The sequence below is a fragment of the Ambystoma mexicanum genome, chromosome 5p (assembly GCF_040938575.1).
Source record: "Ambystoma mexicanum isolate Mex_15411 chromosome 5p, UKY_AmexF1_1, whole genome shotgun sequence".
NCBI lineage: Eukaryota > Metazoa > Chordata > Amphibia > Caudata > Ambystomatidae > Ambystoma > Ambystoma mexicanum.
In genome coordinates, this window is record NC_090930.1 from 1111278329 (window position 1) to 1111296575 (window position 18247).

General features: G+C 47.0%; 1 protein-coding gene across 2 annotated transcripts in view; it reads right to left on the reverse strand.

Annotated features, from left to right (window-relative positions):
• The window catches only part of KDM1B (lysine demethylase 1B), a 1796634-nt gene that overhangs the window by 995198 nt on the left and 783189 nt on the right, over nucleotides 1-18247 (reverse strand). The window contains exon 11 of one of the 2 annotated variants that reach the window (XM_069613586.1): nucleotides 4306-4380. The exons of the other annotated variant lie outside the window; for it this stretch is intronic. Within the exon in view, the coding sequence (XP_069469687.1) occupies nucleotides 4306-4380 (75 nt within the window). The remainder of the gene's footprint in view (nucleotides 1-4305; nucleotides 4381-18247) is intronic. 2 annotated transcript variants of the gene reach the window in all.

An 18247-nucleotide genomic window follows, 5' to 3' on the forward strand; every position in this document is an offset into this window, starting at 1 on the left:
AAACGGTGGAGCTTGAGGCTCTTTTGACCGAAAAAGAGAAAATGTTCCTATGAAAAAATGCGAAAAAAGCACTAAAGCTCGAGAGCAATAGCACGAGGATCCCAAAACTTGAACGTGCGGTAAAAATCTGAAGATGGCTGCCAGAGGCAGGGCTTAGGGAGATGGCAGTCATTGGCTGTGGTCAGTATGACGTAGAGATCAGTGATTGGTTACTACTACGAAAGACAGATCAGAAACGAAACAAACAGATTTTTCCTTTTACCAAGGATTCCCAGCCAGACGACTGGGAATATTCATGAGCATGTGAATCCATGCCAGACCCCATGCTGGAGAACATAATTTCTTTCCAGTTGTTCCGAGCTCCTCTTCATGATTCCTTGAAGCAACCTTGTTGCAGTCTTTTGGCTATTCATTCTAAGGTTATTCTTCATGCTTCCCTGCATTTTCTTCGTCACAGTTATGTTGGATTTTGCAGGTGACACAGAAGAAACCTTGCAACAGCATGCAGTAGTACTCTCAGGATGGTTATTAGATGGTTAAACCAGGGTTATGGGTTGTAAGTCAAAGCTTTTTAGGGAGGTTATTCACAGTATGACAGACCTTATCTCCATGAGGGAGTCTCTCCCTAATAGGTCCTCCCCTGCAGGTTACCACCCATAGGGGGACTTTTGGGTAGTGGCCCCACCTCTCTAGCCTCATAGGGAAGGGCTCCCCTCTGGGGAGGTGTGGTGAGATCCTGTGAATCGTCACATGACTCATGAGCAGACCAGAATTGCCAGAAGGAAGTACCATTTCTTGGCTATGTTCCAGTCCCACTTTACGGATTTAGGCCTGCTTAGACATAATTCTAAGATTGGCCTCTCTACCACCTGATTAAAGGGCAGTAGGGTCTCTCTTTGTGGACCTTCGTACAGAATGTCCATCAGCTCATACTGCACCTTAGGTCTATAGGGGGTCAATACCCTTAAGGTATCAACCACCTTTGCTAACCGCTGCTGAAAAACAGACTGAGGCTTTCCCGGGGTAGGAGCAGGGAGCATGTCCAATCCTGGTGAGGTGTCCAGACCACCTGTATCTTGTAAATCAGTAGCAACATCCACCAAGTCACCACCATCCCATAAAATTCCTCTGGGAAGTCTCTAACCTGCCTGGGGTGTCGGGCACGAATTAAAAAAGAATGTGATCCTTTTCTTCATCATAAATGTCTTCCATACGGGACATAAATGCACCCCAATGGAGTGGAGAATACTCCTGAAGAACCTCAGCTGTTTCATGTATGCCCATGAGGGAAGGGTTGGAAAACAGATGTCGGCAAACAGAGCGGTGCAGCTTCTAGAATGACCCTTATCTGTTTTCACCGTTGACTGGCGCACGTCACAAGTATTTGTACAGGCTCTGCCAGCTCGTTCAAAAGCGGTGGACTGAGATGGTCCTGAAGCCACTGGCACTGTGGCAGAAGCCATCGGCACCGGTTGCTTGGCAAACATGTCAATCATCTTAAGCTGAAAGGACACCCATTACTCTCGATTGGAGGATTGGGTGGGGAACAGTTCAAGAAGGGCCTCGTCCTCCAAAGAGTCCTCGGATTGGTGAACCCTTTACCTTGATGAAGATGATGAATGGTGTTTTGCAGACCCAACGGCTGAACGAGACGTCTTGCAGTGCTTCTTTTTCTTTTTGTCCTTGCAGACTGGGGACCGTTCTTTCTACGCATCCGTGCCATGTGTCCTCGAACAAGTCCGTTTGTCACCCTTCTCCTTGTGGAGAAAAGTGAACAATTGTGTCTCCTGTTCACTAAGTGCCTTGGGGTGCATCGACTGGCACGACCCGCAATATTGCATGTCATGGACTAGCCCATGCAATAAAGGCAGATCCTATGAGAATCGGAGAGAGACATTCGATATCCGCAGTTGACGTAGGGTTTAAAACCAGATGACTTTGAGGCATTCGGCATGACATCAGGGACGTCATTTCACCAAAATTCCAGGGGTAGCGGAAGTGACATCACATGACCCTTGACTTCTGGTGACATCACAGGAAGAGATGTCATTTGACTCCACACCAAAATGACATCACGGGAAGGGATGGAACACGACCTTTCAGCCCTTGACAAAACAGGAAGTGGCATCACATAGCATTGTTCCTAAGTACACTATGAAAAAATATGGTTAAGATATCACTAGAATGTGATATACATTTCATAAAAGAATGGATCACCATATGTATCGTTAATATCACTGTGTATCAGTCCATAATAGCAAATTACTGTAAATACAAGCAGACGTCCAAGGCCAAATGATAATGATGTGTTATTATATATCACTTACGCTTAAGTGCTTTATATAGAACAAATATACATACAATATTACCCAACCTGTGTTGGTACTCATTTATCGACCTCCGAAGGATGAAAGGCTTAGTTGAGGTGTTTAAGAACAGACTAAATCAGTGATTCACACCCTGAAGTGTGCCTGAAATAAACCTTTAATGAGGCTAGCAATTATTGTATAGAATTTTGAGAAAGACAAATTATTGATTATTCCTATTCTTTCTTACTTAGGGTCAATGCTGAAAGTGGTACACTTGTGGACCCCCTGTTTTTTTTTTTTTTAGAGGCCTGAACAAGAAAGCCAGCCAATCCAGAAACAAAGAGCCACATAGCGCTGGCCACAGCCCAGGAACTAACATTTAAAAAAAAAGAAAAAATACTTTTTTAGGGGTGGCAAGGGAGACCACAGGGGTAGCAAGGGAGATCTCAGTGGTCGCAGCCGCGACCCCTGGTAACCCTCAAATGAAGTCCCCGCACGACATGGAAACCAAGAAGGAAAGAACTACAAAAAAACTGTGTTCCTAATGCAGGCAGAGTGCACAGGAAAAAAGGAACTGGCGTCACTGGACGCGGCACCTCAATATATACTGGTCCCGATGTCATGTCTGCCGCAGGGTGCATGGAGGCATCAGGCAGAGCATATGCAGATCCACGCCGCACCCATTGGTGGCTGAAAGGTTTCCAAAGAGCAGCTATATTGGGAGATCGAGATCAAAGATGAGGAGTCTGTGGGAGGAAATAATCAATTTGAAAAGTGGGTAAGGTTAGTGGGAAAAGTGGGTAACGTCCAGGTTAGGGTGGCTTTCAACCCTTTGAGGATTCCTAGGTTGAGACTGCCCCCACACCCCTCTTAGGCAGTTTCTGAGCTCATCCGGGAATAATCTGCATGTAAACCACCACTTTCTAAAGCCTTCCATGAGCTGCAGTTGTCTAGTTAGGATAAGAGGTGGCAGTAAGGAGAAACCCAGATGGCTTTTGGAGAAGTTGACTGGAAAACCTGCATTTGACGCATCACTGAAGAGTCTTCTGGCCAAGAATGGAGAGAGTGGGCTTTTAAAACAAAGTTATGTGCACCAAAAGCAGACCCAGATTCAAAACAAATGGTAATTCAGAAGCTTATTCATATGGAAGCCCTTTAAAAACAGGCAAGTTAGTATAAAAACCTATCACAACACAAAAGAGTTTACGGCAAAGTTCAACTCCCAGACAGAGGTCCTTTGCCAGGAGCTAGATAAATGGCGATTTGCGCTGCCCTCAAAAAACCTTTAAAAATCCAGGCAGGATTCCATTACAACCTTTGTAAACACACAAATTTCACCAGCACATACCCACCTTCAGACTAAACATTTTCTAGCAGCAAGAAGATATGTAGTTTAGGATACTGTGGGCCATACAATATGCTCTGTTGTATACATTGTAACGGCACACAACATGAGCAGAGTAACGTCCACATGTTGCCTATTAAGGACCAGTGGAAGTTGGTTTATAAAGGGTAGATCTTCAGGCTATTTCTCAAGGCACAAATATTGGGCTCTGTGCAGAGATAGATTAAAGTACCTCAAATGAGAACTATGGAGCTGTCTCTTCTTGGACTGTGGGACAGGTTTAGGTTGGACGAGTAAAATGGCCAGCTGGAAGTGTATTGCCTCATCTTAGAATAAAGGTAGGCTTTAACAAGCATGCACTTGTGAATAAGGCCAAATTCTACTAACATCAGCTATGACTAAACTCAAGCCCATTTTCGTGACTCCCTCAAAATGGCCACTGTGTGTGAATTGTCCTCGATAGCCTTTACCCTATTTTCAAAATGGGGATTCCGCCCCCAAATATTCCCTGCCCCCTTGCCCTTCTCTTCCCCCTTTCCTTCTACCCTTTTACTGCCCCTTTCTATGCCATCATCATTTGGTCGGCATTGGTGTTGTAAAGTTTGGATTGACATTTGTTTCAGTTTCATGGCTGCAAGCTCTGAAAAGTACCTTTATTCCAAAATTATGTATCTGTCTTGCAGCTGCTAATCCTGAAGGGCCAGCCCCTACGACAATGACAGATTTCTGAAAGGAAAAGGAAGGATAATGAGATTGCGACACTTTCAAAAATGCAAAATTATATATTTACCACCACTGGTTATGACCTAAAGAACAATGTTTAAAGGATCAGGGTCTATGGGTATCCAATTAAACTGACACAGTTTATCAGAAGGACAAAAACGCTGTGATTTACACAGAACAATATTGATTGTACATTCTATTGTAATTTGTCTTGACTTATCCAAAAACAAACATTCCCTCTCTAAATATAATTAAATAACAACAATGAAAAAGATGTAAACAGTGTTGGGACCACCTATGCGGTTTGTGATTTGGCAAATGGCCCTCTGTACATGGCGCACCATTAGCAAGTCCTGGCTGTTTAACCAATGGCGCTTTACATGCTGGGACTTCTAGGCACAAACTTCTATTGTAAAAACAGAAGAACTTGTCTCGGCATAAGATGACATGGGCCCAATTGGAAATTGACCAATAAAGAAGTAGTATTTGTTGTGGAAAAATGACCACCAAATATTCCGGTGGATTGGTGAAAATGTATTAGTAAAGAAGCAGACAACAGGACAGCACAAACCAAAGAGTATAAGGACTTCAACGCCAGTGAGAAATCCCCGCCATCCATGCACCGTTCGATTATACCCAAAGGAACACATGACTTTCAATGGAAGGTGAGGTCTAGACAGGACAAGGCAACATACGGAAAAAAATGTTACAAGCAGGAAACAAAGCTCGACTATACAAGTCTTTGATACCTGCTGCGTTCGTACATGTTAAGATTGTTATCAGGGATAACAGTTTAAAGTGATTCCTTTTGTTGAGCTGAATATACTCCTCATAGGGTCACACATGTCTGGGGCAGGCGAGCATGCTTACACTATGATGACTTCCATCTGCTAAAGCTGCTTTTCCTAAGAAAGCAGGAGCTTAAAACACGTTTACATGTGCCAAAAGGGAAACGCGTCAGAAGCGAGGGATAGGAAGGGGCGCATACCTACACACTAGGCAAAGATCCTTCATCAAAGGACATGAACAGTAAAGCCTAAAGCCTTACCTTGCATAGGCAAGAAACATTGTTTAAACATGGCAGTTTGCAGTCCCTACTCATAATATAATGCAGCAGTATGCTAGGGGAGTACATACAATTTTCAATCCCATACTTTCCCCCACATATTTGCTACGGATTGTTTTAGGTATTATAATAGAACACTGCTGCCGAGATGAACCAGTTTTAATATGGATTTGAGTACAAGGTTGTCAGTTCTGGGTGATAGTCCATGTACCACAACACTAACATATTATAGAAGTCCATAATCTGTAAACAATCAAAATATTGTTTGCTGGTATGTGTGTGCCATCATGTTTTATGTTTGAGATTTTTCTAGCAGTGTTTTTTATCTTTTTTAAAAATAGTATAGGGAACAAGTTACTTACCTGTAACTGTTGTTCTCCAGCATGGGTCTGGCATGGATTCACATGCTCATGAATATTCCCCGTCGTCAGGCTGGGAATCCTCGGTAAAGAAAAAACCAGTATCAGTTTCGTTTCTGATCTGTCTTTCGTAGTAATAACCAATCACTGGTCTCTGCGTCATACTGACCACAGCCAATGACTGCCCTCTACCTAAGCACCGCCTCTGGCAGCCATCTTCAGATTTGGAAGCACGTGAAGTGGCAGTATGACCAAGTGAAGAGCCGCAGAGGGGTAGGCGGGAGGGTTCGCATGTGAATCCATGCCAGACCCATGCTGGAGAACAACAGTTACAGGTAAGTAACTTGTTCCTTCTCCAGCATGGGGTCTGGCATGGATTCACATGCTCATGAATAAAGAATACATAGCAGTACACACATGCACAACCACGGGAAGTGGCAAAGGCTCAACATTAAGCATCACATCAACTCAACATTAAGCATCTTACCTCCTCACCAGGCTCACCTCAGGCGAACAGGTTGCGCAGCACTGCTTGGCCGACCCTGGACTCCTCCCTGGAATCCCGGTCGACGCAGTAGAATTTCGTGAAGGTGTGCGTCGACCTCCACGTAGCAGCCCTGCATATGTCCAGCAGGGGCACACCAGATAGGAACGCCGTGGTAGCTGCGATCGCTCTGGTGGAATGGGCTCTCGGACGGCCAGGCAGCGGTCGGTTTGCCAACCGGTGACAGTACATGATACAGCCGGAGAGCCATCTGGAGATGGAAGCCTTCGAGAGAGCCTTCCCCTGATTGACAGGTCCAAAGTTCACAAAGAGTTGTGACGTCTTCCGAAAACCCTTCGTGCGGTCCACGTAGAACTTCAGCGCTCTAGCTACATCCAGCGAGTGCAAAGTCCTCTCAGCCGGCGACGAAGGCGACGGGAAGAACACAGGTAACACCAAGGGTTCGTTGAGATGGAAGTCCGACGGTACCTTGGGCATGAAGGAGGGGTGCGTCCTGAGCACTACCCTCGTGTCGTGGAAAGTCAAGTACGGGGCCTTGCAGGAAAGGGCCTGGATCTCTCCCACTCGTCGTGCGGAGGTGATGGCCACAAGAAAAGCTGTTTTCCACGATAGAAACTTCAACGGGGCCGAGTGCAGAGGCTCGAACGGAGGTCCCATGAGCTTGGTCAGCACCACGTTGAGCTCCCACGCCGGGGCCGGAGCCTTCACCGGCGGGAACGATCTGAACAGTCCCTTCATGAACTCTTTCACCAGACGATGAGACCACAAGGACGTCCGCCCCGTGGTTCTGGTGTATCGGGAGATCGCAGCAAGATGAATCTTGATGGACGCGTGTGCCAAACCAGCTTTGGCCAGCGTCAGCAGGTACGGCAGTACTTGGGGAGCCGTAATCCGTAGAGGGTTAATCTTCTGTGCGTGGCACCAGACAGAGAACCTCTTCCATTTGTGTCCGTAGCATTTAAGAGTCGAGGACGCCCTGGCCTTTGCAAGAACCTCTCTGTAATCGGCCGGTATGTCGTATCCTCCAAACTCTAGCGCTGCAGGAGCCAGGCCTGCAAGTTCAGCGACTTCGGGTCGTGGTGGAGGATGGCGCCTCCTTCCCTGGAGAGTAGATCCGCGTCCGCCGGCAGCTTGATCGGCGGGGACGCTGACAAGTCCAGAAGGTCCGGGAACCATATCTGCCTCGGCCACGCAGGTGCGACGAGGATCATCCTGCACTGTGACCTCTTGAGCTGGTTGACGAGCCGGATTAGCAGAGGCAAGGGAGGGAACGCGTAGAGGAACAGGCCCTCCCAGGGGAACGAGAAAGCATCGCCCATGCTCCTCGTCTGGGGAAACCTGCTGGCGAACCTCCGGCACTTGGTGTTCGTCGCCGTCGCGAACAGGTCGATCTGGGGTGTGCCCCACCGTCGGAAGAGGCGATCCACCAGATCCTGCCGTAGTTCCCACTCGTGGCACGAGCGCAGCTCCCTGCTGAGTGAGTCGGCGATGGTGTTTTTTATCCCTGCCAGATGAAACGGCACCAGAAAAATCCCTTGGGCGACGGCCCAATGCCACAGGTCCTGCGCCTCCTTGGACAGCGCTGGGGACCTGGTTCCGCCCTGTTTCCTGATGTAAAACATGGTGGTGGTGTTGTCGGTGAAGATCCTCACCACCTTGCCCTTGAGGGACGGAAGGAAGGACCTGAGGGCCCAAAACACTGCACGGAGCTCCAGGACGTTGATATGCAGGGACTTCTCCGTCGGGAGCCAGAGTCCCCTCGCGTGCAGATTTTCGGTGTGCGCTCCCCACCCTTCCAGGGAGGCATCCGTGGTCACAGTCTCCTGGTGGGCTGGGGTCTGGAAGTCCATGCCCGCCGTCAGATGCGCGCGGGTGCCCCACCACCGTATCGCTCGTCGGAAACTCTTGTCGAGCTTGATCCTTTCCTCGAAGCTGCCCGTCGTCTGGATCCAGCGCGCATCCAGGAATTCTTGCAACGGGCGCATCCGGAGCCTGCACATGGGAATGAGGTAGATGCAGGAAGACATCATCCCGAGGAGGGACTTGATGGATCTCACTTTGGCCGCGTCGGCCACCAACATCCGTTGCACCTTGCCCAAGATGGTCCTGGTCCTCTCCTCCGACGGGGAGGCCAGAAGGGACACTGTGTCGAGCCTCGCTCCCAGAAACAGTGCGACTTGCGCGGGCACCAGGTGGGATTTGGCGTAGTTCACGGAGAATCCCAGGTCCGTGAGGAGTTGGACGGTCCTTGCCGTGTGGACCACGGCGAGTTCCTTCGTCTTGGCGCGGATGAGCCAGTCGTCCAGGTAGGGGTAGACGTGAATCCCCTCGCGGCGCAGCTGCGCCGCCACCGGTGCGAGGCACTTGGTGAATACCCTGGGTGCCGACCGTAGTCCGAAGGGAAGGGCTTTGAACTGGTAATGACGCCCTTGGACCACGAACCTGAGGAATTTTCGGTGCCCCTTTAGGATTGGAATGTGGAAGTAGGCATCCTCCAAATCCAACGACGATAGGAAGTCTCCTTCCTCCAGTTGACCCAGGACGTGCTGGAGGGTGACCATCCGGAACTTCTGCGCCTTGATGAACTTGTTCAGCCGTCGCAGGTCTAGGATGGGGCGCCATCTTCCCGTCTTCTTCTTCACGAGGAAGTATCGCGAGTAGACTCCGGAGCCCCGAAGCCTCTTTGGGACGAGTTCGATGGCGCCCTTTCTGAGCATCGCCTTTACCTCCAGGAGAAGTTGAGGGACGTGAAGTTCTTTCCTGGCCACGGGGGGGACGCGCGGGCACCTTCTTTGAAACTCGAGCGCGTGGCCCCGGGCCAGGGCGTCCAGCACCCAACGGTCGGTGGAGATGGACTCCCACACGCTGACGAAGCCCGCCAGCCGGCCTCCCACCGGGGTGCTTCGGTGGGGGCCCGACCCCACGGCCGGTTCAATCCTGCTTGGACGCGGCCTTGCCGCCTTGACCTCCTTGGCGACGACGGCGGGGTCCGCTAGACTTGCCTCGTCCTCTGTAGGCCTCTTGCGACGACGAGCGGGCCGCTTGACGGTAGGAAGCGAAACCGCCGCCGGAACCTTTGGAGGCGCCCTTGCCTCCGCCGCTCCGAAAGGGCGTCCGTCGTTGCTGCAGGACTCCAAGGGCCCGGGCCGTCTCAGTATCCGCCTTGATGGCCTGAAGGGAATCGTCCACTGTCTTCCCAAACAGGTTGTTCCCGTCGAAGGGCATGTCCAGGACTCTGGTCTGGACGTCCTGCCGAAAGTCCGTAGCTTTGAGCCATCCACGACGTCGAAGGCAAACGCCGTTGCCCAGCTGGCGGAACCCAGCGTCGGCGATGTCAGTCGCCACGGTGATGGCGTGGTCCGAAGCCACTTCACCTTCCTGGAGGATCTCAAGGGCCTCCGCCCTCTTGTCGTCCGGCAGAAAATCCAGCAGGGGAGCTATCTTGTACCAGAGCTCCCTGTCGTAGCGGGCCACGATAGCCAAAGCGTTGGCCGCTTTAATCGTCGTCGCTGCCGACGAGATGACTCTACGTCCCATAGCATCCAATTTCTTTCCCTCGCCGTCCGGCGGGGAAGTCGATGTGGAGGCCGCACCCCCCCCCCCGCTTTCTTCCTGGCTGCCGCGGAGACGACGGAGTCCGGGGTAGGCTGCGCCCGGAGGCATAGGGGGGCCGTGTCCGGGACCCGGTACTTTTTCTCGTACCGGTCTCTTCTAGCTGGCGTCGTGGAAGGGTTCTTGAGGAGGGAAAGGCCCTCATCCCAAATGTCGTCCAACAGAGGCACTGCGAGGACCGTCTTCCTCTTGGCCTCGCGCTGCTGATAAAGGAAGCCTTCCTTTTTCTTCTCCTCAGGGCAGAGTTGGAAAAGCTCGGAAGCCCTGGAGATCATGGAGTGGAAAGATCCGATCTCGTCGGGCGGAGAAGCCCTGGTGGGAGGCGACGACGGAAAATCCTCGTCGTATGCCTCGTCGTCCGTACCCGTCGCTGCCGTGTCAGTCCCCGTATCATCCCCTCGGGTGGACGGGGAGGAGGGCTGGACGGGGCGCGACGGTTAAAAAGGAGGTGGAGGATGGATCCTTCTTTTCTTGGTAGGGGGAACACCAGAAGGTCCCGGTTCTGGATCCCCCGACGGGAGAGGTTCCTCCGTCGGTAACGGTAGCCTCGTCCTTATCTCGGTGCATAAGGACTGTATGGCCAACAAAATGGCCGCCGAGTTGTCTCGCGGCGCTGGCAGAGGGGAATCCGACGGGCGAGCAGGGGCCCCGTCGGTATCCTCGACGATGTCGTCGTCGTCACCTGCGTCGGGGCCCATTCCGACGGGCTGGTCTTGTTCCACGCCTAGGCCGTGGCTTAAGACCTCGATCAGCTCCTCTTCTGAGGTTGAGGCCGAATCTACGACGACGCCCTGCCCCCCCTTCTTCTTCCCCACAGAGGGTTTCACGGGGGTCCTATCGATGGGCACAAAAGAAGACTCCCTCCGAGGAGGCAGGGAGATTCTGGGCCCTGAGGTCGCCACCACTGGTGCAGCCTCCACAGGCTGGGCCAGGGCCGCCGCGACCGTTTCGATAGAGGGCTTGGTCGGATGGATCAAGGCCTTCACCACCTTAGGTGCGCTCACCGCCTTATCCTTGAGGGAGGGGGCACTGCCACGCTCCTCCTCTGCCTTAGAGCTCGACCGGGGCCTTTCCAGGAGCTTCGCCGGGTGCTCGGCCTTCCTCTTACCCGACCCAGAGCGTTGGCTCGTGGTTGATGGTGCCGGGGAGGGTGCGCCCTGCCTGGCGCCCGTAGAGCCCGACCGTTCGGCGCTCCCGGTGCCAGCGGACTCGCGGTGCTTGGCCTTATGTTGGGCCCCCGTCGCCGGGGCGCCCTCAAAGGTCTTAGAAGACCGCTCGGATTTCTTCTTCTTCTCGCCAGACGGGCTCTTACCCTCCAGCCAGTTGGCGAGACGTTGATGACGGTCCTTCATGGTCCGTTCCGACATGTTGCCGCAAAACGCACAGTCCTTCTCCACGTGCGTTTTGTCCTCATGAAGGCAGTAAAGGCAGAAAGAGTGTTCGTCCTCCTTAAAGACGTTCTGCAGCTGGCATCCAGGGCAGACCCTGAACAGCTTTCCGGGCGTCGAGCTTCCCTTCTCCTGGGCCATCTCCGAGACCGGGCCTGAGAAGCTTCTGGAGTCCTCCGAAGTGTAGCTCGACGAAATCTTCACCCTTGAGGGGCACAGACGAATCCGACACGGGTCCCCGTTGATCGGATGTAGGATCGGTGGAGCTTGAGGCTCTTTTGACCGAAGAATCGAAGTTTTTGTGAAAAAGCGCGAAAAAATAGCACTAACGCTCGAGAGCAATAGCACGAGGATCCCAACACATGAACGTGCGGTAAAAATCTGAAGATGGCTGCCAGAGGCGGTGCTTAGGTAGAGGGCAGTCATTGGCTGTGGTCAGTATGACGCAGAGACCAGTGATTGGTTATTACTACGAAAGACAGATCAGAAACGAAACTGATACTGGTTTTTTCTTTACCGAGGATTCCCAGCCTGACGACGGGGAATATTCATGAGCATGTGAATCCATGCCAGACCCCATGCTGGAGAAAGTTTATTACAAACTTTTACATTTATTTTTCTCTCAAAAGTGAAAGCAAGGGAAAGGTGGCATGAAAAAAGAAGGAAGTAAGAATAAAAGCAAAAATAGGAGGGGGGGATTCAAACCGTACAATACCTCTAAAGAAGTAGACAGTGAATTACACCCCCAAAGCCGGGTTATCAGTACATCACTATCTTGTCCGGACCTCAAACTTCAATAATCTCCCCTTAGCTTATAAATGGCTCCCCCCCCCCCTTATTCAGCCACCTGGAACCAACTATTGAGTGAGAATTTCTTTTAAAGATTTTGGCAATGCAAAAATGTACTTTAAATCATTTCCACTATAAAATCATTCCTATCGATCATCTCTATCCAGCAGTGGTGAGTTTTCGATCAAATCCCCCAATATCTTGATCTTGTTGGTCTTAGAGTTGTGCATTCCAATAGTAGATGTTGCAAGCTTTCCGTTTGCTCTTTGCAGAATCTACAAGTCTACATTAGTGTGAAAATAATCTGCCTTTGATCAAGAACATAAAGCAACGGATATTAAGGGTATCAAGTTTCTGGGTATAGAAAAAATTGAAAGCATGGAGAGAGGAGGCAACAGAGAGCTACAATTAAGGAGAAGAGAAGCGGAATGGATCTGTATTTTGGATACTTGCAATACAGGGCTAAATTCAGATAATGAAATGAGTTATTGGTTGTAATGATTTGTTTTTTGAAATTCTGTTTGAAATTTAATTTAAAAGAATTGCTGATATAGTGAAAAGTAAAATCGGAACTTACTTTTGGTAAAGTGCCATGATCTTGAATTAGTGTCTTTGAAATAAAGTAAAAAACATAGTTTATTCAAACACTAAGATGGTCGCCGACCGTGTAGGAAAAACGCGTGACGACATTACGCAACGTAACGCATGACGTCATTGCGTTGCGTGGTGTGATGAAGTCACACGTAGCGGGCCCGCAGGTATAAATAAGAGGATTCAAAACACTTTCACAGTAGCACGGACTGAGAAGGATTGAAGGCAATCGTACTGGGATAAATAAGGTGAGGAGAGCAGACTAAGGGATACTGTATGTTACCAAAACCATAGGGATTATGCAAACTTAACCTAAGCTTAAAAACTTTGTTTATTTTACTTCTGGTTTTCACAGAAATCCCATATAATTTTTCTGGAAGATAAGAAAGGATAAATGTTTGCTATAAATGAAAAAAATAACTTTAACAAAAGGATTTAAAAGTTGAGAATATTATCGAATTTGAAAAAATTGGTGAGTATGTTAAATTAATATTTAAATTGGTGGTTTGCCTCTACCACCTAATTTGTTGTACATAAACAATGTATTTGAGTTGATATAGCTAAGCAAAAAAATGTTTTTTCTTGTTTTATATTAGAAAACTCTCCTGATGAACCACGTGCGTTAAACGTGGAGAAACACGTGTTGAGAGACAAAAGGGATATGGTTATTTGAAGAAGAAAGTTTATGTTTGAAAGGAAATAAAAAACAAAGATGTGCATAACCAATCAAAGACGTATCTTTGTATGATTTAAAAGTTCAGAAAAGGAATACCGGAAGCGCACTCCAAGGAAGTGTACAGTTAAAAAGAATTGTTTGTTTAATATTGCAGCAGCCGCAATATACACTCCAACAGGTGCAGCATCCAGGTAACAGAGAAATCATTCATTACTGCACAGTAAGAAATCGCCAATTATAGGAAATCAAAGCCGCAAAGGACTGCAAAATTTATACAAAAATGTTATTTAATCTTTATTTAGCACAGCTTATAAGAAGACTGGAAGAACACGCTCACTGCACAATACAATTTGGAATGGCAAAGGTCCCAGCATTATTATATGCTGATGACCTTGTCATTGTGGATCATACATTCAAAGGCATGAAGATGATCCTGGAAGAACTGGGATGATTTACAACTGAACATAAACTGCCTATTAATCTAAAAAAATCTCAAATAATGCTTTTTTGCGGCTAAAAAGGTAAATGGACCTAAGATGGAATTAAGTTGGGGTGTAATAGAATACACAGAAACCAATACATATTTAGGAGTATTCATGGATAGCAGGAATAGCTACCAGTTATTAATTGAAAGAAAAAAGCAATGTGCGCAACAAATAATGAAGCTTGTACATAGTTTTGTTTTAAAATACGTAGGATATTCCTACAAGGTCATGATGATGTTATATATGCAGTGGTTCGTACCGGTTATTGCTTATGGGCTTGAAGCTCTCTCTATTAAGAACTTATCATGGTTAGATAAAATTGAAGGCTTATTTTGGCGTAGTATACTTGATTTGCCATTGTCCTGCCCAATACAATACATTTGTCTCGAATTTGGCCTGACATCTTTAAAAGTCCTTATTCTCCAACAAAGAGGTCTCCTTCCTTTGAGAGCCACTCGCCATCCGTTGAGCAATATGCTACGCATTATTGAGGAAAATATCATTGAATTTACTAAAATTGACAGATTTAATAAATATGATATGTTTAGAGATATGTATGCTGAACTAAATTGGTCTATTGATCGTTCTCGCTGTGGTCGATATAGTGCTATCAAACACGCATTTAAAAAACGAGTTGTGATAAAAGAGTGGGAAAGTAACTTTATCCACATTAGTGGACTTCACAATTCTTATCTTTTAGATGGTATTGTTTATTCGTATCATCATCTTCAAAGGTACTTAATCCGCTGTCCGAATCCAGAAGTACGCAGATTTCGAATAATGATGCGAACTAATCAACTGCCGGTTAGGGCAACTTAGGGTTCCCAATGGCAACTGGCTAAAGACCAACAATACTGCCAGATCTGTAATGTAGCAGATAATTTAGAAACAGTTAAACATATTCTAACTGGATATGCCTATCTATTATTAGTATATAAACGTGTATACAAACAGCACGTACATCATTATACTTTTTTTTCATCTGCACATTTTTGGCATTATTGCCTGAATACAACTACTGAATCTGTACATGTTGCCCTATATAATGTGTGGTCTGCAACTGAGAAAAGGTTTGAATCTGTGGTATGAGAACTAAACCGCTGTGTTGTGTTCCAATGCACTTTACAACAGAAAATATACAATACTGCTAAGTATTTATCACCCAGAAAGTGCAGGCTACTGGAGTACTTGGCTAACTAGTGGGATCTAATACACATTAAGCTTAATCCTGGTTATCGGCCAACTAAAATGTTATTGCTAATGAAGCTTGTTGATAAATCTGATAAGAGATTAATTATTATTTGTATATCGTTAGAATTGATACGAACTAAAATAAATGAATGGTTAATGAATAGCAAATGTTAGTATGTATTGCAAAGGTGATGAAATTGTTTATAGAGATATATGGAATGTTTGATTTGTTTGTTTACTTGTGGAAATGACTTGTATCGATATTATGTCAAATGAAATTGTATTAGTTGTCAAAGTTCTTCGGAACTAACTAAATACAACTATAACAAATAAATAATTATTTTCCTGTAAAGGGTAAGCAAGTTCCAAATAACCCTCCCATACATGGAAAGAAGACCAAGCTCCCATGTTATTGCTGCCATTGGTAACGAGTTAGGTAGGCCCAAGATCTTTTTCCAATACATGCTCTCTAGTAATTCCCATATTTCACACGAGGTAGTGAGAGCACTTTCAGCTCCATAGGTCAGCACTGGGATCACCTTCTGTTGATAAAATTGAATCATTGGAAGTAGTGAGAATTTTCTGCATCTCTTATGTATCATTAGAGCCTGTGCCATCAGGCTCTTTGTTTTCCAAGTTCCAGGGTCCATGGATTATCATCCCTGTTAGCGTTGATATACATTGATAGATATTTTGTAACCATTACAACACGCATCATCTCATTTCCCAATCTCCAGCGGAAAGTTTTCTTTTTCTTACCTCTAAGGTTCTTCAGCACTACAATTTCGGATTTTCCAACATTACTTTCTAGGCCATTTTGGTCTGTGTATTTCTGCAGATTTTCTAAACTTCTTTGTAGACCGATAGGAGTTTGGTCTAGAAGCACTAGATCATCTGCGTAGACCATCAGCCCAACGGTACGCTACTTATCCTAGGAGGGCAGATGGTTGGTATATTTAGAGCCTCTTTCATATCTGAGATGAAAAGTCCAAAAAGGGTCGGGCCAAAGAGCATCCCTGCCGTAGGCCTTTATTTGTAGCGATCTTTGATGGTAATAGCCCCACAGTGTTTAGCCTCACTTGAATCCTGATGTCTTCGTGGAAGGCCATGATGGGCTGTTGAAGCTCATCTGGACACCGCCAGCTTCTCAATTTTTGCCAAACGAAGGCGGTTTCGATCAACACTGTCGAAAGCCTGTTTTACATCTATAAAGGATAGTTATAAGGGCCTTCCTGTTTTCATAGTGTGAATTTTTAAGGTATTGAGTAGGAGCAAGTTTACGTTGCATCCAACTCCCTTAAAAAATCCATTCTTATCAGAATTTCCTGTTTTTAGGGCCCAGGTGTTCAGCCTCTTCAACAGCATTGAAGCAAACAGTTTCCCCAATACATCCAGCAGGGTGATTGGACGATAATTAAAAGGGTCCAAACGCTCCCCCTTCTTAAAGATTGGAACCACAACGGCACATTTCCAAATAGGTGGGATTTTGGCAACCTTCAGAATGTGTTTGAAAAGAATATAAAGTCTGGTCCAGATGCTCGCGAGTAATTCAACTCTCTCTCTCTCTACTTGCAGGTTCCATGATGAGCAACCAACTCATTTCTTCCACTAATGGTTTGACAGGGCATGTGGGCGCTAAACAATTGTCCATAGTGCTGAACCCAAACTTCCTCCGAGATAGGATTGCATTGCAGTGCTTCCTGTGGGGAGCCCAGGGTATTTACTGTTTCCCAGAAATGTCTAGAGTTATAGGCTATGAGCCAATTTCAATAGTGTTGTTTTTGTAGCTTTAAGATCTTTCCTAAATTCTCTTCTTTGTGACACTATTTTAGTGTCATAGTATGTTTCCGGTTGAAATAGGGTTTTTCTGTTGCCGATCTCTTCTCGGTGTAATTGCTGAAGAATGGGGTGTAATCCACCATTTGCGACTGTACTTAGATGGATCTAGCAAAATTGTGGCTCAAAATTGGTATGTCCCTTCTTCCAATCCACAACCTATTTCATCCCGGTTCCACTTCATTCCTTCCAATGTTCGCCCCAAGGTTTTGTTTTAGGGTTTTACTCCAATTTATCTCAACAATGTCATGGCCACTTAGATCTGTCTTCACCACTTCCAGTAAGATGATTTCATCTAAGATATTCAACGAGGCGAAGCAGTAATCCAAAGTGCCTGATTGAGTTCCCCTTCTCCATGTTGCAGCACCAGGAACATCACCCGGAGTATTCCCGTTCAACATATGGAGCTCTCCTTCTTCCATAGCCAGCATCCAGGAAAAAGTCCTACCTTCTTGGATTTACCAAGATCTTGATGGGGGATATTATCATTAATCTCATGTTTCAAACAGTCAATTTTCAGGTCGAAACATATCACCACTGTAATAAGTAGTTTTCCCTTAATCTATCAGTTTGGTTACTTGTTCGACCAGATTTAATGTCTCCTGCCGGGTTCCAATAGATGTTTATTAATAGTAACCACTTACGGGTATACGGTGCACTAGTCTCTAGTGCTATCAGTAGGTGTTGAATATATGGGCTCGGGTTTTGGTTTTCTAGTATCTTCCAGTCTAACCCATTTCTTATAATAGCTAGCAGACCAGATTTTGGACATCCTTTATTTCCTTTCACAGCTGGATTAAGCTATATGTCGATCAGTGGTTTCTCCCGCAGCCATGTCTCTTGTAAGCATGGATTCACATGCTCTTGAATATTCACTGACAGGCCGGGAATCCGCGTTAAAAGAAAAAACAGTTTCACTTACAAACTGTCTTTCTCCTACAAACCAAATCACTGAGCTCTGGGCCATATTGGCCCCAGCTAATAACTGCCCTCTCCCTAAGCCTTTCCTCTGGCAGCCGTCTTTAGATTTGGTAGCACGAAAAAGTGGCAGTATAACCATGAAGAGCCGCAGAGGGGCAGGAGAGAGGGTTTGCATGTGAATTCATGCCAGATCCATGCTGGAGAACAATAGTTACGGGTAAGTAACTTGTTCCTTCTCCAGCATGGGGTCTGGCATGGATTCACATGCTCGTGAATAAAGAATACATAGCAGTACAACATACAGACCACGGGCGGTGGCAAGGCTCAACAGAAGCAAATACTCTTACCTCCGGAACAGGCTCACCTTCAAGCCAACAGGAATCCCTATCAACGCAGTAGAATCTGGTAGTGTGCATGGACCTCCACGTAGCTGCCCTGCATATGTCCAGCA